This window comes from Onthophagus taurus, chromosome 6 (assembly GCF_036711975.1).
Source record: "Onthophagus taurus isolate NC chromosome 6, IU_Otau_3.0, whole genome shotgun sequence".
NCBI classification, from domain to species: Eukaryota; Metazoa; Arthropoda; class Insecta; order Coleoptera; family Scarabaeidae; genus Onthophagus; species Onthophagus taurus.
Window position 1 is genome coordinate 11315929 of NC_091971.1, and position 22028 is coordinate 11337956.

General features: G+C 31.5%; 4 protein-coding genes and 1 pseudogene across 5 annotated transcripts; 2 read left to right on the forward strand and 3 right to left on the reverse strand.

Annotated features, from left to right (window-relative positions):
* The first annotated feature begins 138 nt into the window (after positions 1-138).
* Positions 139-7902, forward strand: LOC111424290 (akirin). Its single transcript, XM_023057790.2, has 3 exons — positions 139-643; positions 6297-6451; positions 6528-7902. The coding sequence occupies exons 1-3, from the start codon at positions 445-447 to the stop codon at positions 6693-6695; spliced, it is 522 nt and encodes a 173-aa protein (XP_022913558.1). The 5' UTR covers positions 139-444; the 3' UTR covers positions 6696-7902.
* Positions 7903-12596: 4694 nt separating this feature from the next.
* On the reverse strand, positions 12597-14297 carry LOC111424338 (IST1-like protein). Of its 2 annotated transcripts, XM_023057842.2 has the most exons (5): positions 13960-14297; positions 13399-13906; positions 13193-13345; positions 13021-13071; positions 12597-12969 (listed from the first exon to the last, which is right to left on the reverse strand). In XM_023057842.2, the coding sequence occupies exons 1-5, from the start codon at positions 14139-14141 to the stop codon at positions 12790-12792; spliced, it is 1074 nt and encodes a 357-aa protein (XP_022913610.1). In that variant the 5' UTR covers positions 14142-14297; the 3' UTR covers positions 12597-12789. The 2 variants fall into 2 exon arrangements, with proteins under 2 accessions (XP_022913610.1, XP_022913611.1); XM_023057843.2 differs by lacking the exon at positions 13021-13071.
* Positions 14298-14575: 278 nt separating this feature from the next.
* LOC111424362 (uncharacterized) lies at positions 14576-20561 on the forward strand. The gene is made up of 2 exons (XM_023057869.2): positions 14576-15114; positions 19690-20561. Exons 1-2 carry the CDS (start codon positions 14686-14688, stop codon positions 20509-20511), a joined length of 1251 nt encoding a protein of 416 aa, XP_022913637.1. The 5' UTR covers positions 14576-14685; the 3' UTR covers positions 20512-20561.
* LOC111424372 (dynactin subunit 5-like) lies at positions 20512-21531 on the reverse strand (annotated as a pseudogene).
* On the reverse strand, positions 21335-21876 carry LOC139428884 (IST1 homolog). The gene is made up of 3 exons (XM_071196485.1): positions 21788-21876; positions 21438-21640; positions 21335-21357 (listed from the first exon to the last, which is right to left on the reverse strand). The coding sequence occupies exons 1-3, from the start codon at positions 21874-21876 to the stop codon at positions 21335-21337; spliced, it is 315 nt and encodes a 104-aa protein (XP_071052586.1).
* Between the last annotated feature and the right edge of the window lie 152 nt (positions 21877-22028).

The window sequence follows — 22028 nt, forward strand, 5'->3', positions numbered from 1 at the left end:
TTAATTATTTCGATATTAACTACATACAAATATTATTAATTATAAATCACCTTAAACAAAATTTTTATTTTAACTTAAATCGCGTGAATCCTAAATTTAATCGAAACTTATATAAATGCCGATCGTTGTGAACACATACAGTTAGTTCAAGCGTTTGCGCATGCGTAGATGTCACTCCTATTAAAATTTCAAGGAGGCGATTGGAGCCTAAAATGAAACTGGGTTCCATTTCGTTGTCGGCGATCGCCATATTGACGAGTACGGAGTGAGTTCTAACCAATAAAGCATTAAAACCCGGCATAAAATTCTTAATAAAGCGTAAAAAAGCGTTTGTTCGGTACCGTTTAGTCGTAAAAACGTTTCGAATCATTACAAAGAGGGCCGTATAACAAGTGCCGGACGATATAGTTGTTACGTTGGAGACGGTAGAAAGCCAAATTAAATATGGCGTGTGCTACACTGAAGAGGTCCTTAGATTGGGAACCCGTTTTGGGGACGAGACCGGCGAAAAGGAGACGTTGCATCCCGTTTTGCGCGAGCCCTTCCCACAAGCAGAGTACTAGCCAAACAAGCAGCCCCAGTTCGAGCACGACGCCCTCAAAATCCATTTTCCCTGACGTAGTTAGCAAAAAGTTCACTCCAGGTAATTTACAATTCCGATTATATTCTAATTGATGCGTTTTTTAACCGATTAAAGAAAGAGCCGCTTTTTCCGATTCAACAAACTTTTTTTTGATTTATATATTTTTTTTTAGTAAAGTTCGTGATCTCTTGTTGACATTTGATTGATGTCAGCTGATTAGATCTTTTTGTTTGTACACAACTGATGACTTTGTGATTTTCTGTCAACAACTTTTCTTATTATTTGTAACTGTTTGATCGGTGCAGGTTGCAGTTAATCATCGTTTTATGTTACAAATAAATGTAAATATTAATACGTTTCATTTAAATATAAAATAATAATTTTGAATTTTTATTTTTAAGGTTATGTTTTTTCATACTTTGAAGATTTTTTATCCGAAAACATTTGTTGACCAATGTTATTATATCATATTTTTGGAGTTATGAGAATGTTATTTCTAGTTTTGAATCATGCGTTGTGGGCGTCATGTTATTTCTTTGAAAATATGTTATAAAGAAAAACGAATTATTTATTATTCTGAAAGATTTAGATCCTTTCATTGTTATTTGGGATGTTGTAGTATTATTTATGTTTGAATCATATATTGTGGGCGTGAAATATTTAAATTTTATTGGTTTTATTCAAGATTGGAAGGAATAGAATATCTTAAAATATTTGTTTTCTAAACATCTAGGTATTACACAAAATGTAAGTTTCATCATTTTATCTTTATTGATCAAAAAAATTACTGAAGTAAATTACACAATTTTTTTCAGAGTCAACTTTATTATTTACTTTGTTATGTTATTTCCAGCTGTTAGCCAACAAAAAACACAAAAGTAATAAAAGTGGGCCTAAGTTAAATGAAAATACTTTAAGCCTAATTTAAATTATTTGTTTATTTAAATATAGAATTGATTATTATATATTAACAAATCAATAATAATTGTTATTGGTAAAAGAATGTGATGTGTAATGCTTATTCATCACAAACCTTGTTTTTCATTTTTGTTTTAATTAACCTCCCACAATTTCTTTTAGAGCATGTGTTCCAAATGTTTTGGTGTTTATTTGCCCTTATATTCACAAGTCTCTTATATCTTTAATTTCGTGATTTTTAGCTTTTGTAATTCATAAGTCTGTGATTCAACTTACATTTAGGTCCAAATAGACTGTTGGATAGTAATACATAAAGAAGGATTCAGGAATATGTTATTGAAAGGAATATTATGTCATTATTTATACAAAATATACCTTGTTGTTCTTTTTGGTATATTTAACTTCTTTCTGATTTATTAATTGGCGTTTAGCCTCCAGTTAAATGACACTTCAAGGTATGAAGGTATTACCCTCTTCATCTTTTTCATCTTTTTGATTCATTGATCATTCCTTCATACTTTTTTTTGCTGAAGTGTAGTATTTCTGTCTGTTGAGTATTAAGTCCAATTTTCCAATCTTTACTATGTCTAGTTTAAGCCAATTCTCGACGCTGATCTGCAGCTCTATCTTCTGTCCTCCTGATCAGCGTTTCATGTGAGCAAAGAGGTAGAAATTGGAGGTAGTCTAGTCTAAGCTGTATGGTGAGTGACAAAGGACATCTCATAGGAAAGACTGCAAGAGCTGCTTTGTTGCAGCTGCTGTACATAGATGATGTCTGATGTCTACATTCCTCTGCGCTTGTTCTGAATTGCACTTCATAGACGTTGAAGAGTAACGCTGTATGAGGGTTAGTGGGATACGTTTTCTGTTATTTTTGGAAAATTGGATTTGAAATTTTTGGATTTTCTAATCTTTGTCGTCATAATTCCGAATACTACTAGATTTCTTACAAGAACTATATGCAACCCCAAGTTGACTACCTCTTGTAGTACTGTTGTCAATGAATTTCTTAATATCAAACTGGGGTTTTAAATAGTTCTGCTGCAGAATAACCAAAAAGGACAGTGACGGCGAACTCTTTGATCTTCAAAGGCTTCGAATTTTGTGGTTTATTGACCTACTTACAATGTGTCCGCCATCTTATAGGTTGGAATGTCCAATGCGCGAGTTTCAAAACTGTATTTCTTTTTAGAGTTTTAACACTCGTAATTTATCCATTTACGAAAATTTATTTTCAGCACAGCAGGATACATCGAACATAAGTGAGGTTAAGTTAAACAGACGCAGAAAAATCAGTTTTGTCAGGATAGCGTCTTTTCTGATTATTCTATGGTTATGTCATTGACGTGCCTGGTCTTGTCACGCATTCCAACCTTGTGATTTCCTAGCATATATCCTTAACTGACTTCTGCAGCTGATTGTACTTTTTTTTGAGCTTGTATGTCTGGTAATTCCCCTTTCGCAGTAAATAAAGTGAATTTTGGCGTAGCCAACATTATTTACAGCTCGTATTCACTTTTTAACTTCAAATTAAGCAAAGATTTCAACAGATTGATTTGATATCAGTTCCACACGATCTTATTACTGCATTCGTAAGTTCTTTCGAATTCGATACACAAGTCAAGTGGAAATCGAAGTAGTTAAGTATACCAGATCGATTTATTGTGTGGTTTTTGTATATTGGTTTTGATATACAAAGTTTCAATTGTTATACATTAGCAATTGTAATGAAATATTCTTGGATTAGCTTATACAGGCTGGTCCATTTAACGTGAGACAAGCGATTATCTCAAAAACTGTTCATTTTACATAAAAATGAAAGTTGTCCTGTGCAAAGGGGAAAACCATATGACGATAACATTTTTGACCTTGGCGTTATTTTCAAGGTTATATGAAGTTCACGACCAATTTTTTTTCAGTATGACGGCGAAACATCTTTTGTAGACAAAATCTAAATAATTTTTTTATTCAAATAGTTTTAAATATAAAAAAATGATTAAACTATACTATTAATCAACAACAAGTATAAAATTTATAATACATATTCAAATATTTCCCCACCCACTTCAATACATTTATTAACTAAAACTTTCTTTAAATCTTAAAAGGTTTTCTTGGCTACTATTTTTGCATGCATTTCTTATCCGCTCTTTCATGTTTTCTGGCGTAGTCAGTACTTCGCGATAAACATTATCCTTAACGACGCCCCACAAAAAAAAATCAAGAGGTGTTAAATCAGGTGATCTGGCAGGCCAGGAAATTCGACCTCTCCTTCCAATCCATCGTCCAGTATAATCTCGATCTAAAGCTTCACGTGCAATATGTGCTGGACACTCATCATTTTGCAGCCACATATTTTGTCTTTCTTCTCTGCTCAAATCTACAAGTAACGTTGGTAAGATGTCATCTAAAAAATTTTGGTACTTCTTCCCATTCAGCATACCATCAATAAATTGGACCGATAATATGGACCGATGAATTTATCACCAATTATGCCTCACCAAACATTAACCGACCAAGGTTGGTGATGTTCTACTTCACGCAACCATCTCGGATTTTCAACACTCCAATAGTGCATGTTATGTTTATTGACTTTTCCTTTGTTTGTAAAAGTATAATCTTCTTGTGCCCATTGACAAAATATTAATCGATTTTCAAAATCACCTCCATAAAGCTGTTGATGCAATTAAATGTGGTGTGGGTATACTTGTTGCGCTTTAATCTTCTTAAAATGCTGGTCTTCGATATTCCGGCGTCAATTGCAAGTCGTCCAGTGCTAACTTGAGGATTTACCTCAACGCTAGCTAATACCGCAATTTTCTTTTCTTCCGTAGTTACAGTTGCTCGCCGAGTTCTTTTTCTTGATTCCACATTTCCAGTGTTAGTGAAATTAAGTCTGTAAACAACTCTGTAAAAGCTATACTATCAGCAACTTTTCTGCCACTTTCCCCATAAATAAAAATCATTTCGACTTTTTCTGCCACACTTAGAGTATGCATGCCTTAATGTAAAACGATGAAATGAATTCAGAATTTGTTGCCAAGCAGTTTTTATGCAAATTTAGTTTTACCAGTTACATTTTAAAACAATTCACCCAATTAAGTCTCTGAAAGCGATATTCTGAAAATGCTGACATAAGCAGTTCCGCAAACTCTTGTTTTTTATGCGTTATGCTATTATCAAATTGACAAAGGCGGAGAAATGTTGGAACCTTTCAGACCTCTTTCCAAAGCTATTTCTGACGAACCAGGTCACCCGATGTACCTCTTCTGGATTTTTTTTGTTGAGTATTCTTAGATAGTATTCTAAAAATTAAGAACTAAAGACAATGTATCGAAGCGGATAGGAAAATGTTTAAAAATTGATAAAACTTATTTGTTCTTGCTGGATTATATCGTTTGTTAATTGTTTCTGAAGAAGTTTCAATTTTTTCCAAAAGATGTTTTGCCGTTGTACTGGCAAAACCACACAGTAAAATATTTTTTTTTTTTTTTAATTACTTTACTTTTATCCACAGATTCAGATTTTACAATAAAATATACAGAGATGACTTTGCATCGGAAAATACCTTGTGGTTAACCCTCTTACATACATTGTTCTCAAGTTATTCACAAAAAGATATGAGCTCGTTTCTAAACGTGGGCGCCCATAATATTAAAAAAATACTAAAACATCTACAGTGTGTCCCAGAATAGATGTTACAAGACTTAAAATTTGTTTAATTTTATTTTAAGGCTGAGGAATTAAGCCGTGCTTGGTGTGGAGAGAATTTTAAGTATATTTTCATATTTTGAAAATCAACTCTGTCTTGATAGTGAAGCGAAAACTATTTTTAGTTCAGGTAAAGTAAGCTTTTTGTTCATGATACGGCAAAATATCCTTAAGAAAAGTTGTTCAGAATGAAAAATTATGGCACTATGCAAAATTTCAGAAAGATTGATTAAACCACGATATTTTAGATTAGATCAGAGTGAAGAAAGAAAAACAATGAAAAATGCCAAGAAAATGAATGACTTAAGTAGTCGTAAATATTGACAAATAAATTGTATTAGCCCTCAGTTTTAGTTCACATTTCAATTACTATACAATATTTATGTTATTTAATCTAAAATGTGATGGTTCAACCAAAGTAGAAAAAGTCTTCTGAAATTTTGTATAGGACCATAATTTCTCATTTTGAACAACTTTTCTTAATAAAGAAAGATTACTTTATCTAAACTAAAAATAGTTTTCGATTTACTGTTAAGGCCGCCTTTGTTTTCAAAATATGAAAATATTCTTAAAATTCTCTTCACACCAAGCAGGGCATAATTCCTTACCCTTAAAATAACATTCAACAATTTTTAAGTCATTCTACCTCTTGTAACATCTATCCTGGGACACACTGTATGTAACTAAGATAATGAAAATAATATATCTAAAAAGTACTTAAAAGTGAAGATTGGCATTTATAAATGTTTTTTTTTTGTGTGCAGGAAGTGTTGGAGAAATATCATCCAGATTAGAATCTTAAATTCTATCCTCAAGGAAATAATTAAAGTTTAAACAAAACAAGGTTTTCACCGCTATTTATCTTACTTATTCGAGTACTATGAGTGTTACATTTGAATAATAATAGTTTATAGAATTCCGTTATTCCATCACAGTCGGTCAGTTTATAATAACTTCGGTCAACAAATTTGCTTAAAATGACCTTTATTTAAAAAGACATCGTTTCTAAAAATGACACACTCATGATCGAAATATGTTACACATTTAGATATAAATTTTTTTAGTAACTTTTTTTTTGTTCCAGAACACATGGCAGCGAATATTCACGCTGAATTCAAGAGGTTACAAAGGCGTAAGCAGTTACAATTTAGTTGCAGCTCAGATGCCTCAGATGGTAGTAGCTCAGGTGGTGAACAAACTGATTCACGTTCAGAAAAACCGTTGTTCACCTTCAAACAGGTAAAAATGAATCATTTATGCATACTAAATGAAATTGTTTTTGGATTGTTTAATAAAGTATTTGTTTAATGTTTAGGTTGGGTTGATTTGTGAACGTATGCTTCGAGAAAAAGAATCTGAAATCCGAGAAGAATACGATAATGTTCTTACGACAAAACTCGCTGAACAATACGACGCATTCGTCAAGTTTACCTACGACCAGATACAGAAGAATTATGCGGCTGTACCTAGTTATTTATCATAAGGATATTTCGATTGCTGTTTTCAGCCCTTCACTCCTACCCCGAGTTTTTTTTAGAAAAAAGATGAAGAAGAACCACAACCACACACACACCCCTAGTTATTGCATATGTATACATACGTTTTACAGTCATATCGTCTAGCAGGTTTGTCTGCCTTACATCAAATACCGTTTTGCTAGCCGATTTGTATATAAATATATATGTACTTTTGGAATTGATCGGTAATTACATTCTGTTCTTGTATATAGGAGGTGTTATAATTTACCGATTATAAGATGGTAGTTGCTTCTCGTTTTGTTTCAAGGCCGTTTTTCCGTTATACGATATTTGATAAAACGTTTTTTGTCGTTAATAAAGAGAGAGAATGTGAATGTGTTGGTTAGGTTCGTTTTTTATTATTACTAAGGACAAGTTAAATTGTTTCGAATGTTATTTTTTGGAAGAAGTGAAGTATCGGTCGACCAAAAGCGACAATTTCCAATCGCGATTGCCTTACTTTTACTTTATCTCGTCCCGCAGGATTAAAAAAAAAACGTAAAAAAACCTTGAAAAAATATATAAATTAAATAAGTATGTAGTTAAGAAATAGGCTATAATAATAATATTTAGGCGTGTGAAGTGGAATGCCTGACTTACTATATTTCTAGCTTTTAATATATTCTATATATAAATACATAAAATAAAAAAATGAATAGTTTAAGGTGATATAAACAGTCCTGATGAACTACAAATATGATATGTACCGTATTTGCCATAAATGTGATTTCAGTTTCTACAATAGCTAACTAAGTTTTTTTTTTGTTTTTGAAGTAGCCGCAGGTGAAGAAGCAGCACTGTAATATATACCAATACGATTATTATTTCTTATTAATTTTTTTAGTGTGTTCAGTTGGTTCGACCATCGACTGCGTCCGAATATCGTTAGTTCTTACCTTAAAAACCCAACTCCCCGATTTCCTTTAGGTTTTCTTTTATTAATTTTATTTTTCTGTGCTGTACGGTTTAATTTAGTTTATTAAGTTTATTTATTTTTGAGCTTATTTTTCTTTTCACGCTGTTTCCATGTGTAATATCTACACCAAAAGTTAGTTTCTTTTAATTTTCGAGTTTCGTTCGTTAAAGAATATTTTCAATGCAATGTGTATCTTAATTTGACTTATTGTTTTGTTATGTAGGTCATTACGCAAAATAAATACATTTTTGGGTAAATTTAGAATTTTCATTCCCATTGTTTGGTAGCAACATTATAGAAATAACATTGATTTTCAATGGAACATTAATTTTATTTAAATATATGTGATTAATTCCTTATATTTTACACATACAGTAAAACCTCGATATACAGAATGTTTCATGAGGAATGAATGAACTTTTATCAAAGTGAACCTATTTTTCTTACATACAGTTAAACGGTGTAATAAAAACTATAGCATTTCATTTAAAATAATGAAGTTATGATCTACTTCCGGTAGACCGGAAGTGGCGGCCATCTTGAAAATATTTTAAATCGAATGTTCCGAATGAACAACCCCAAGGTCTGGAATATTGGTTATAAGGTTATCCAACTCAAACAAATTGACGTTAACGGAGTGAGGTAGGAAACGTGACGTCATTGGAGAAAAAGTATAGTATAATATACAGGTGCCCATTATGTATGGAATATAGTATACAGTGTCCGCCAAAAAGTCAGCAACACCCGTTTTATTTCCGGTCCCCCGGAAGTAGACCTCAACTTCGTTATTTTAGTAGTTAGTTCTAGTTTTAGTGCAATAAAAATATACAACATAGTGATATCTAACAATATCATGTTTGGACTCATTTTAATGTTTTTTTTTTTAATAAAGACTACATCATAGAAGAACACGAATAAATGGACAACTATGAAGTTGTCCATTTGTCTATTATATGATAACTAACTTCAGATTTAAAATGTCAACCTCAATTTTGACATATTTGTAATCCTCATTAAAAATCCTTTAAATGAGTACAAACACGACATATTTATCTTCAATATTAACGAAGTTATGGTCAACTTCCAGTTAGAAATGTCAATGTCAATTTTGACATATTTGTAATCGTTGTGAAAAATCCTTTAAAATGAGCCCAAACATGATAAGTTTAATTCCAATATTAGTCAAGATATAAGCAACTTGCGGTTTGAAATGTCAATGTCATTTTGACAAATTCTTAATTTTTATAAAATGTCTTAAAATTTATCACATAAACAAAAATTAAAAATTAAGGTTGGTATTAATATTTAATAAGTAAATTGCTATCATCATTGTTGCTAACTTCGGGTTTAACGTTTTTTTATTCAAACTTTTTTTTGTTTTTTGAGATAAGTGCGTCATCTTTGGATTCATTTTAAAGGTTTTTTAATGAAGATGACAAATATGTCAAAATTAAAAGTTGAAAGTTGGAACTTTTTGGTTTTTTGAGATAAATGCGTCAAGTTTAAACTCATTTTAAGGGTTATTTTATGAAAATTACGAATATAATAATAAAATTAAAGTTGTACAACTGAAAGTGTTTTTCACGGCTAAACCCGACTATTTTTTTTATTTTATTTATTTGTAAATATACAACATAGTGATATCTTATACCTACTAACTAGCGCTACTTTCCACTGCCACTAGAACTAACACTAGACCGAGACTTAGAAACATTCGGATTTAGTCCCACGTCTCTCAAGACGGCTAAAGCCGAATGATTCTCTTTATAGTTTTAGTGATAGTGTAAAATTAGAACTAACCCTAGAACTAGAAATATTCGGGTTTAGCCGTGCGTCTTCAGACTTTTCTAAGTTCGTCTAACGAGGGGACCTTACGGGTTCGTCATCACCGATTTTGTTCATATTTATAGGGATTGAAGATCAGTACTCGGACATCATTTTCCTGAAGCAGTTCGATCCCATGCTGGAAAATATCCGAGAAAATCGATTTCAAAATTTTCAAAATATTTCGCAACAATAGAAATGCGGTAAATTGTATCTTCGTTCATAATGCCGATTAGCCGAGCGGCGTGGGTGGGGCTTTGGATGCCTAAGGTCGCAGGTTCAATCCTTGCTCTTCGCTTTATTTTTTTTATTTTTTCATTATTGATGATAATCATTATTTTTAATGATTATTAACAAATATTAAATAAATTCAAAAATAATATTAAAAACAATAGCATAATATCATCTGTTTATTGTCAAACCAAATAAATAATCCAGATCACGCATACAGATGGCGTAGTGATGACAAAATAATTTATTTATTGTTAAGAGTATTATATAATATGAAATATATTAACAATACGAATAATATACGAACAATACGATAATAACAATATATATTACATTACATTACATAGATTACATATGGGATAAGCGGACTAACCAACCTCGCGGAGCAAGGTATAGATACCTATAGTCGAGCCGTCGAATTTGTGCAGTGGTAAATCACCGTGACAGATACTTACAAAAAAAGGGGTAGTCGGTTCCTTCGTTATGTAACCGCCTACTCCCACCAGGGTTTATAAGGCGCAGCTACACTATACGAGAATAAACCTTTCTTTACAGTCAGATAAGAAGTTATGAATACCGTTCACAGTGCGTCGGCGGCTTTTATTATTTTTTTGTCTCCAGTAACGCGCTCAGTGCGCTACCCCCAGAAGGGGTGTGGTCACTTACTTTGACGAATCCGGACAGGGCGACCGACGATGTGAGAAATTTACCTACTTGTCACGGTGATTTATCACTGCACAAATTCGACGGCTCGACTATAAGTATCTATTGCACCCCGATAGATATTGTTATCAAATTTTACCGTGCAGTCGCTCTTAACGAACATTAATACCTTGCTCGATAAAAGGTCATTCAAATCCTTTGGGGAGATAAACTGCCACCCAAAAATCGAGAATCTGATACGGTTAACAGCAGGGCATGGGCAGTTCATGTAATATTGATTAAAAATAGTAATCTGTTGTTATTATAATTTATTGTTATATCTATATACAGGGTGCCCGGTATCTTTCGCATCAGAGCATTATACGGTTGTAGGATACATTTTCTGAAGCGATCTTTCTAATAAATTTTTTTCGAAATGTTTATAATAACCGCACGGGAACTGTTTAAAGTCATCCGCTATTGTCCAATAGCGGACGACTTTGATTCACCGAAAAAGTTTATTTCTCTTCCCGTGTCGAATCTATTGGTAAGTACACGTGAGAAACGTGTTTTGATCGGCACGGCGGTTCGTATATTATTCGTATTGTTAATATATTTCATATTATATAATACTCCTAACAATAAATAAATTATTTTGTCATCACTATGCCATCCGTATGCGTAATCTGGATTATTTGGTTTGACAATGAACAGATGACATTGTGCTATTATTTTTAATATTATTTTTGAATTTATTTAATATTTGTTAATAATCATTAAAAATAATGATTATCATCAATAATGAAAAAATAAAAAAAAATAAAGCAACAGTAAGGATTGAATCTGCGACCTTGGGCATCCAAAGCCCCACCCACGCCGCTCGGCTAATCGGCATTATGAACGAAGATTCAATTTACCGCATTTCTATTGTTGCGAAATATTTTGAAAATTTTGAAATCGATTTTCTCGGATATTTTCCAGCATGGGATCGAACTGCTTCAGGAAAATGATGTCCGAGTACTGATCTTCAATCCCTATAAATATGAACAAAATCGGTGATGACGAACCCGTAAGGTCCCCTTGTAAATCTAAAACTTTCTGTTTCTAGGTCTAGTGTTAGTTCTAGTTTTAATTGTTATGTAACCCTAAATTCTTGTACATTTTAATTGATCTAAAAATATTTTTTTATTTGATTTAATCCACTTACCTTGCTTATAATTTCATCCATTTACCCGTTTTGAATTAAATACAACCTTTAAATCCAATTAATTATTATCCAATTAATATTATGTGTTTTTCATTAAAAAAACTTAAATTCAACGCCAATTTTGACAAGCACCTGCAATATTTGTATCTTAATCACCATGGTAACCGAGTCAAGTTGGATAACCTAACAATAATAAAATTATAACCGTTAATATTTCGCTTTATATTTTAATTTTTATTTTATCTTTTTTTATGTTTTTATATTTTTGTGTATTGCGTCTTAAGTGAAATACACTGTATAAATAAAAACATAGAAATATCAATTCTTCCAATGACGCCACAGCAAAGCCTTTGCGGGGGGATACGTTCATAAAGTTCATAACAGCGTTCGTATGGAGTTGGATAACCTTATGTATGTTTACTCAAAGGACCTTGGAACAACCCATGCTACCAAAATTTCAAAACTGTACGAATAGTGGAACCTAAAAACCAAGCAGTTTAAGCTTTTAACGTACCCGTTACGTGAGACAGCCTGTATATGGGACTAGCTTCGGGCTAAATGCCCATTTTCAGCCTAATTTATATGCATGATCACTGATCACTACTTACTTACTGTCAAAAAGGAACTAATGGTAAAACTATCTTAGTTAAAAATACTATAATAACAACATTTATAGCATTTTTAACTAAGATAGTTTTACCATTAGTTCCTTTTTGACAGTAAGTAAGCAGTGATCATGTTAACTGGGTTTTTGTATAATGTTTTCCATGTTGTGTATATAGATTTGGCTGAAGATGGACATTTAGCCCGAAATTAGTCCTATATATATTAATAAATAGCAAGGAAGAAATTTTTGTTGTTTTATTAATACTTAATTAAATTAACTTGCAGTATGAATACAAATATTAATTACCGAATGTTTCTAATTCTAGTGTTAGCTCTAGTTTTAGTTATTATTATAAGTTGCATCCATTAAAATTATTCATTATAACAGTGTAAAGTGTAAAATAAAAACGGAATTTTAATTATAACAAACAAATCCTCATATTAATCTGTTATATCGAGATTTTACTGTTTTAATAAATTCAAGCCATTATTTGAAATATACATTTTCTAGCTTTGTAATAAAACCAGAGTGATTAAATAACAATTGTGATTAAATATAAAAATATATATCATTAAGCATTTCTAACAAGAAGTCATATTATTAAGTCAATTCATTATTCAACATTGTGCTCATTTATTTTCTCTTCTTTAACTCTTCAAATCGACGAGTTAAATCGTCGAAATCGATGTCGTCGTTGTTGGTAGGCGAAGTTAAATGGTCATCTGTTGGTACTGAAGGCAACTCGGGTAGATCCGGATAATTATTTCCTTCTGGCATTTTCGTCCGCGGGGCTGGTTTAGGTTGTTCTTTATTCTAAACTCACAGAAATAAGAAAACATTATGAAATAAGCGATAAATACACACCTTGTTAAAGTTGTCTGGTGGTAATGATGAATAAGGTGGTGGTAAAGACTCCTTTAATTAAAAAAAAAAAATTGTGCACCACAAAAAACACCAAATAAAAAGATAAGGAATGATTTTTAAGTGAGATAAAATGATTCATAGATTAAAAATAGGTGCATTAAAAAGTTTTTACCCCAAAATCGGTGTTTGATTCTTTTGATTCAGCTCCTGGTGGAATGTTATAAGAAAAAGGGGCCCCGTAAGGTGGGTTATTACTTGAAGAAGGAGCCGATGGGTTTAATGGACCAACAAAACCTCCTTGATCGGGAATATTTCCCCCCATAGGCTAAATAAAAAATTATTTATAACAAAATAATAAATAACTACAATTTTACTTACAGGATAATTAAATGGACCTTGTAAAGGTAAAGGTGGGGGTTGTGGGTATCCAATAAATCCTGGTGGATACACGTTACCTCCACCCAAATTATTTTTATCACTTAAATCTATTAACATTCCATCCCGATTTCCTTCTCCTAAGATTTGTGGATCAGGGTCATAAGGAATATCATAAGTTTTAGCAATTTCAATTAAATATTTTTCAACAAGAAGTTTTGGAGGGCTCTGAATTGACATTTTATGTTTTAATTTAGGGCTTATTCTTGTCTCAGATTCGTTTCTACACGCTTCGGCGAATTGCAAACCATATTTTCCTGCTAATAAATCAGCAATCACTTTTAATTCAGGACAATCGGATTGTAAACGAGGGGCAACCCACATTATACTAGCGATAGCTTCAGCTATACCCTCATCTAAGTCTTTCATTTGGGTGATTAAACCAAATCGTGCCAATAATAAATCACAGTACATTTCAACAACTTCCATAGCTTCAACTAAGTAATCCTCTCTAAAAACAAGTTAATTTTAGAATTATTAAAAAGTTAATTTATAATTACTGACCTAACAATATGTTCAACACGAATTTTAGCACGTTCATATTTTCCAGCTTGGATAAAATCGGCGATTTCTCGCCGAGATTTTTGAGTCAACTCACTTTTTTTCTTCTCGAGCAGTTTTAACCTATTTATAGCTAATCTTAAATGCGTTTTTAATTTTGTATAATTCGGCCCGCTCGAAAACATCTTTACGATTTACACTTTTAAACAATACTGAGCTTACTTTAGATAATAATAAGTAGACTTTAAATGAGTAATTAATCGTGACTCATTTCTAATAAAAAATGACGTTTTCGCTGTCAAAAATGTCAAAAAAAGTTAGGTTATTGTTGTGTTAAGTCCATAGATATCTTTAAATATGGAGTGGGGCGAAAAGTAAAGAAGATGGATATATTAATAAATGTGGACTAGGAAAATTTAATGTTTATTTATAAACTTATTTTCTTTTCAATACGAAATTATATTAATTAAAAGTAATTAACACATATTTTTAGTAATAAAACTTACATATTGATAATTATTTCATTTTTAGTTCTTTCTGCGCAATCTCCGCGATATAAACGTGTGTTACCGTCTGGTGTGGCTAAAATTGTACTTTTCAGTCTCCTTTTAGACGTCAAAGCGTTTAGAAAGTATCATTTCGACTTTCTCGCAAGTAAAAATTCAACCTAATTGTGGTTGTCATGACAACATTTGTTTAAATAATAGTAAAGCGTGTTTTTTGTGTGAAATGATGGCGGAAGACAGTGATTCTTCAAATAATTCCCTCACTGAGCTTAGATTGCAAAAGCCCCCGAATATATCGCAAATCGAATCGTTACCTGTAAAGTCGCAAAATTTGTACGAGAAGCGATATAAATTATTTATGACATGGTGCGCGAGTAATAAAGAAACGCATTATTCTGAAAACGTAATGTTAAGGTATTTTATGTACTTGGCGAAAAATTGCAAACCAACAACGTTATGGGCTGTTTATTCGATGTTAAAATCGACGTTGTTAATGAAAAATAAAATTGATATTAGATTGTATACGAGAGTTACTGCATTTCTTAAACAACAAAATGTTGGATATAAGAGTAAGCAATCGAAGGTTTTTACTCCTCAAGAGATTCTAAAATTTCTCCGGGAAGCCCCTAATGAAAGATATCTGATGTGGAAGGTAATTTTTTTTGAAATTTATTGTTGTTTATTTATTAAGTGCTGCTTATACGAAAATTTTGCGCAAGCGCAGAGCCTAGAAACATAATTACTGTACGAGTGTGGAGAATTTCACGACGAGGTCGTAGACCGAGTCGTATAATCACACGAGTACTGTAATTATGCTCTAGCCCAGTGTTTTCCAAACTTTTTTCACCGTGGAACACTCCTTAAGTTTTAAATTTTTGTGGTAGCAATCAACGAGGCAATAAACATGTAAAGCTTTAAAATTTTCTCATTAAAGATTTCATTTATTTTACACTTTTTCGCGAAACACTTACCGACTGTCTGCGGAACACAGTTTGGGAATCGCTGCTTTAGCCCACGTGTGATATACAACATTTTATCTACGACTACTAAAAATTACTTAAAAATCAATTTCTTTAAAAAGTTCTATTTTGACATTTATAAAAATATTTTGAAATAATTGTTGACAATTTTGAATTAATGTCAGTTTCAATAACATGTTTACTCATCTGGAATAAGTGTTTCAAGATGTAAAAACATAACAATTAATGTTTATAATAAATAGTATTGTTTCACTTTAAATAGGTCGCACTTTTTCTTTTGTATTGTTGCTCGTTTCAATAAATTAAGTCTGTTCTGATTGGTGATTGACATTACGTAACTCAAATCACCTCAAATGAGTGTGGTAATGATGACTTATCTAAGCAGTCGTAGATAAATAACTATTTATAGTTATTCACTTTGCTGACTTGGTACATAAATAACTATTAGGTACTGTTTTAAGAATCTCTTAAATAAATTTTAAACTAGAATCAGAAAATAATATTATTCGGCCGGATTACAGTTAACGTTCGTTTTCTCGTTGAACTGGATGATTAATATAACAACGATTCAATAGTATATTAAGTATCCAGAACGGTAAGTACAATTTACCGGTTGACGACAATGTTTGACTCCAATAGTGTCGGAAATTGTATTGTAAACAGTGCTTACAATAATATTAAAACTTAATATAATATAAATTATAATATATATTACTATATAACCAAAATGAGTGATTCTGAGAGGGAAAATGGTGATGATATAGAAAAAAAGCTTGGAATATTGGACATTCGGCAATAATTCTCAAAAAATGGTGTGAAGTAAAGAATAAAAATACGAGTGAAAAAGTCTTGTTGGCATATTTGGTCGAAAGAAACGGAAAATTAAAAGCTGCAGGTAGTTTATGGTATATATTGAGTATATATTATACTCAATGTTGAAAGCGACAATTTTTTTACACGAATCCATTGATATATCCAAGTTTTCAACATTAATTGCCTTTCTAAAAAGAAAAAATGTTGGGTACAAACCTAAAAAAGCTAGTGTTAAAATTTTTAATTGAAGCACCAGACGAATTGTTTTTAATCCATAAGGTAAATTTAGATTACTTGTAAAAATACGAGGATATATTTCCGACAATGTATTTTTTAAGTAGCAATGATATTAAGGGTAGCAGGAGCATGTCGCAGAGAAGAGTTATATAAAATGACTATTAAAGATATAGAAGATCGTGAATCTTTTATTATTATAACCATTCCAAATACAAAAACCAATATTCAGCGCACATTTACTGTCATAAATAAAAAAAACGAAAAAATTAATTATTTTGTTCGGAAATATACTAAACTGCGGCCAGACAATGCAAAGTCGTTGCATTTATTCCTAAATTATCGGAATGGGAAATGTAAAAATCAGGTAGTCGGTAAAGGTACTATTGAAGCTTTATCATCGAAAATTGCTGAATACTTAAAATTGGAAAACGCAGTTAATTACACTGGTCACTCGTTTCGACGTACTTCAGCCACATTATTAGCCAATAAAGGTGTAGACGTTTTAGGACTAAAAAGACATGGAGGTTGGAAATCTTCGACTGTGGCTGAAAGTTATGTTGAAGATTCTCTTCAAAACAAAAATCAATTTGCAGAAAAGATTCTACATGATGATAATGAATCGCCTTGCAGCGTTTCTGATAATATACTACAATCATCAGCTTGTGCTTCTACATCACGGACATTTTCTGTTGATACAAATACCGAAAAAAGCAATATTTCAATTTCTATTTCTAGCTGTAATAACTGTACATTTAATTTCAAATAAATTATATTTTTATTTGAAATTTTATTTATTATACTTACCGCTCTGTCGTTTTAGCCGTAGCAACCAGTAAAATCAACTTACCGTCATAGAAACGCTACTCGTAAATAAACAAAATAGTCCGATCGTGCAAAAAGATTATTCACGGGCATTCACGGGTAACCAACTTGACAGACTAATAATAATTATTTGAAACGTTAAAATTTCAAAAAACGTCAATTTAATTCAATTTTTTAGGAGTTTCTAAAGGTTTGACATTAAAAAAACCTAAACATATTCCTTCTTTCGTATGATTTAAGCATAAATTTTGCATTAAGCACGAATTTGTTTAGGTTATTTTAATGTCAAACATTTAGAAACTCCTAAAAAATTGATTTAAATTGACGTTTTTTGAACTTTTAACGTTTCAAATAATTATTATTAGTTTGGTCAAGATGGCTACCCGTGAATAATGATTATTATTCACCGCTATTATTCACTCCGTGAAAAATGACTACCATTTTGTTTTAGAAAACTCATTCATAAGGTATATATTATAAGGTAGTCGTGGACAAAGTATAGTATTCTACTCGCATATAGCTCTCATTATATGCTCATATAATAATATACTATTTTTAACTAAATTTTTGAATAAAGTTTAAACGTCAATATGACACAAATTCAATGTTACCAACCGTAACCAACTTCACAACAATTTGTCAAAATGAAATGTCAATTTTATGAAACGTCATGTTTTTTTTACGAAAATTAATCAATCTATGCTTAAATCATACGAAAAAAGGAATTTATTTACGTTTTTTTAATTTCAAACCTTTAGAAAGTTCTAAAAAATTAAATTAAATTGACGTTTTTTGAAATTTTGACGTTTCAAATAATTATTAGTCTGTCAAGTTGATTACCCGTGAATAATGATTATTCACCGCTATTATTCACTCTGAAAAATGACTACCCTTTTGTTTTAGAAAACTCATTTATAAGGTATACATATTATAAGGTAGTCGTCTACTCGAAAATAGTATATTAAAAACTAAGTTTCGTAAAACACGCTTGAAATGCACGAACTCAAGTTGAAAAACGAGTGGCGAAGCCACGAGTTTTTTAATGAATGAGTCCTTCAAGTCTTATGAAACGTGTTTTTATGCTATTTTTTGTAATTCGCATTTTTTTCCTGTTTTTTTAACAAAAATAAAATAAATTTTAACAATGTAGGGGAATGGGTATGTAGCAGTTGGTAACACTTGAAAATAGAAATTGAATTGACAATTAGCACTTGTCAAAACACAAAATGTATTGACCTTAAAAAGAATGTTTCATGTACACATTCCAAAATAAGAGAAATTGCTCAGAGTTCAATGTCTTCATCATTGTGGACCTTGTAGTTGATGTTAAAAACGTGTTTAAACATCAATAGACAACTAGAAAAATTAATGACCCAATGTTACCAATTTGAACTGGTTCCCTTTGTTGTCTCATTACAGCACTCGTTTAAGTACTGTAATAGCTTTCATTACCGTTGCGAATTACAAAAAAATAATACAATATGTTTAGTCGACGGACCTTGGGTTAGAGCATAATTACAGTACTCGTGTGATTACACGACTCGGTCTACGACCTTGTCGTGCAGTTCTCCACACTCGTACAATAATTATGTTTCTAGCCGACTTGTAATATAAATAACTATTACATGTCTTTCTAACGTTATGTAACTTCGCTTTTTTATAACTAGTGATGTAATGAATTCCATTACCTAACTACAAATTGATAAATTGTCAATCTGTTAGTAATAGAATAAGTCAAGTTTTGTACAAATATTGTTTTTTCAATGGAATTAGATAAAATTTTGTACTTAACTCACGTAATTTACAGAACTCGCTCGCTTCTCTCGTCAAACAAAATTAATCTTTTCATAACAGGTTACGTAAATAACTATTACGTCACGTAATTTGCAAAACTCGCTCGCTCGTTCGTCAAACAAAATTAGTCTTTTCATAACTGGTTACGTAAAATTTAATTTTCATAATGGAGTTAGGTAATTTAAATTTAAAGAAAGATGTTTTATTATCAACCCTTATATTTTATATCATGTGTAATATAAATAGCTATTATATATCTTATAGGGTAGAAGTATGATTACAATAACGAGTCTGTAGTATTCCAGGACGAGGTCATAGCCCGACTCGTATAATCGCACGAGTGCTGTAGTTACTTTGTAACCGGAGCTTAGTACAATAATTTATTTTCGTATGATCCGGTTTAATCACACGCATGGATGTGATACAAAATTTTATATACTGCTTGGAAAAATTAATTTAATCGTTTACTTCTTTTGTTAAATAACAATTGTAGAATTTATAAAAAAATTAAAAATATCTTAGTTATCTCCATACACATCAGAGACCCTGTATATTAATTTTTATACTTTATTAATTTTTAGGTTTGTTTATTAATTGGGATATCTGGAGGTTGTGGTAGAGATGAATTACGAAAATTAAAAGTAAAAGATATCGCCGATAAAGAGGATATGTTAATAATAACAATACCAAATTCGAATGGGAAAATGCGAACATTTACGATTACAAACGACATGTTTGACGGAGTAGAACCTTTACAACTTTACAGAGAATATTTCTCATTAAGGCCAATTCACTGCGAACACAACACATTTTTTGTTAATTATAGAATGGGAAAATGTTCAGTACAAGTAATTGGTATCAACACATTTTCAAAAATTCCCAGTTTGATTGCCAAGTATTTACAATTGCCGAATCAACGAGAATACACCGGTTTCTGTTTTCGTCGAACTTCCGCTTTGTGGTTAGCAAGCGCTGGTGCTGATGCATTTACGCTACGAAGACTTGTTGGATGGAGAACATCTTCGATAGCTAGACGTTATATTGATGAAGGATATTCTAGTACTAAAAAAAATAATAATGCGGAAGAATCTGTTGGAAGTAATATCGTTAATATTAACGATAACTCTACTTCTAATGAATTTAATTTAACTAAAGATAATATAGCGGATGGTATAACAATAAATGGAATGGAAACTGAGATTAAAATTTGTCCAAATAATGATCCATTAGACGATAACGACATTAATGAAGCAACATTTACTGCAACAATCCCAGAAATTTCAAATGAATCATCTAATGATGTAAATCCTGAAACGAATCAACAACCACGTGTTACTACTTCAGGATCTTGTGTTAATATTTATAATTGTACAAATTGTACTATTATTATTAATAGAAAATAGTTATTTATTGATGTTACTTTATTTATTCTTAATAAAGATTTAAAAATGCATATATATTATTCTTACAATAAATATTAATACAAAAATTAATTATATTAATTTAGCTGGAACAAAATATTTATAATAAGCCCTGGTAAAATCAATCATTAAATCCATTTCACACTCAGGAACCTCTCCAAACTGCATCTCAGGATTTCCTTTATATCTTGTAAATGGTGGATAACAGTTTCAGGAGGGATAACAGCATTATCCTCTATAACACAGCAATCTTTTAACTGGCATTGTCGCCCTATCACGCAATTTTTCCCAATATAGACGTACGATCCAACCACAGCAGCATTAACCACAGAATTTTCACCAATAAACACATTATCTCCCATAATTAACGGAAAAAATGCGACTCCTTTACTAAATTTTTTAAAAGGGGGTCGAATAACTGCTCCTTTACTAATTACACAGTATCGCCCCGTTTTTACACTCGCCAAATCGCCTCGAATTATAGCATCCGCTTGAACTATAACCCTTCCTTGATGAATTATATTTTGCAAACCACACAGAACCGATTGTTTGCTTACTTTGTTACCGGAAGCTGTTTCCACATAATCACCTTTCCGATATGTTATATCACGAAAATGGACCTTGTAAAGGTAAAGGTGGGGGTTGTGGATATCCAATAAATCCTGGTGGATACACATTACCTCCACCCAAATTATTTTTATCACTTAAATTTATTAACATTCCATTCCGATTTCCTTCTCCTAAGATTTGTGGATCAGGGTCATAAGGAATGTCATAAGTTTTAGCAATTTCAATCAAATATTTTTCAACAAGAAGTTTTGGAGGGCTCTGAATTGACATTTTATGTTTTAATTTAGGGCTTATTCTTGTCTCAGATTCGTTTCTACACGCTTCAGCGAATTGCAAACCATATTTTCCTGCTAATAAATCAGCAATCACTTTTAATTCAGGACAATCGGATTGTAAACGAGGGGCGACCCACATTATACTAGCGATAGCTTCAGCTATACCCTCATCTAAGTCTTTCATTTGGGTGATTAAACCAAATCGTGCCAATAATAAATCACAGTACATTTCAACAACTTCCATAGCTTCAACTAAGTAATCCTCTCTAAAAACAAGTTAATTTTAGAATTATTTAAAAGTTAATTTGTAATTACTGACCTAACAATATGTTCAACACGGATTTTAGCACGTTCATATTTTCCAGCTTGGATAAAATCGGCGATTTCTCGCCGAGATTTTTGAGTCAACTCACTCTTTTTTCTTCTCGAGCAGTTTTAACCTATTTATAGCTAATCTTAAATGCGTTTTTAATTTTGTATAATTCGGTCCGCTCGAAAACATCTTTACGATTTACACTTTTAAACAATACTGAGCTTACTTTACATAATAATAAGTAGACTTTAAATGAGTAATTAATCGTGACTCTTTCTAATAAAAAATGACGTTTTCGCTGTCAAAAATGTCAAAAAAAGTGAGGTTATTGTGTTGTGTTA

Excerpts from the sequence above, each read along its gene's own strand:
- LOC111424290 (XM_023057790.2), top strand. The coding sequence starts at position 445 with ATGGCGTGTGCTACACTGAAGAGGTCCTTAGATTGGGAACCCGTTTTG. Across the intron at positions 644-6,296 it reads TAGCAAAAAGTTCACTCCAG|AACACATGGCAGCGAATATT; the intron begins GTAATTTACAAT and ends TTTTTGTTCCAG. Across the intron at positions 6,452-6,527 it reads CGTTGTTCACCTTCAAACAG|GTTGGGTTGATTTGTGAACG; the intron begins GTAAAAATGAAT and ends TTTAATGTTTAG.
- LOC111424338 (XM_023057842.2), bottom strand. The coding sequence starts at position 14,141 with ATGTTTTCGAGCGGGCCGAATTATACAAAATTAAAAACGCATTTAAGA. Across the intron at positions 13,346-13,398 it reads AAGGTCCATTTAATTATCCT|CCTATGGGGGGAAATATTCC; the intron begins GTAAGTAAAATT and ends TTTTTTATTTAG. Across the intron at positions 13,072-13,192 it reads AATCAAACACCGATTTTGGG|GAGTCTTTACCACCACCTTA; the intron begins GTAAAAACTTTT and ends TTTTAATTAAAG.
- LOC111424362 (XM_023057869.2), top strand. The coding sequence starts at position 14,686 with ATGATGGCGGAAGACAGTGATTCTTCAAATAATTCCCTCACTGAGCTT. Across the intron at positions 15,115-19,689 it reads AAAGATATCTGATGTGGAAG|GTTTGTTTATTAATTGGGAT; the intron begins GTAATTTTTTTT and ends ATTAATTTTTAG.
- LOC139428884 (XM_071196485.1), bottom strand. The coding sequence starts at position 21,876 with ATGTTTTCGAGCGGACCGAATTATACAAAATTAAAAACGCATTTAAGA. Across the intron at positions 21,641-21,787 it reads CTGCTCGAGAAGAAAAAAGA|AGAGGATTACTTAGTTGAAG; the intron begins GTGAGTTGACTC and ends ACTTGTTTTTAG. Across the intron at positions 21,358-21,437 it reads TTTATTAGCAGGAAAATATG|AGCCCTCCAAAACTTCTTGT; the intron begins GTTTGCAATTCG and ends ATGTCAATTCAG.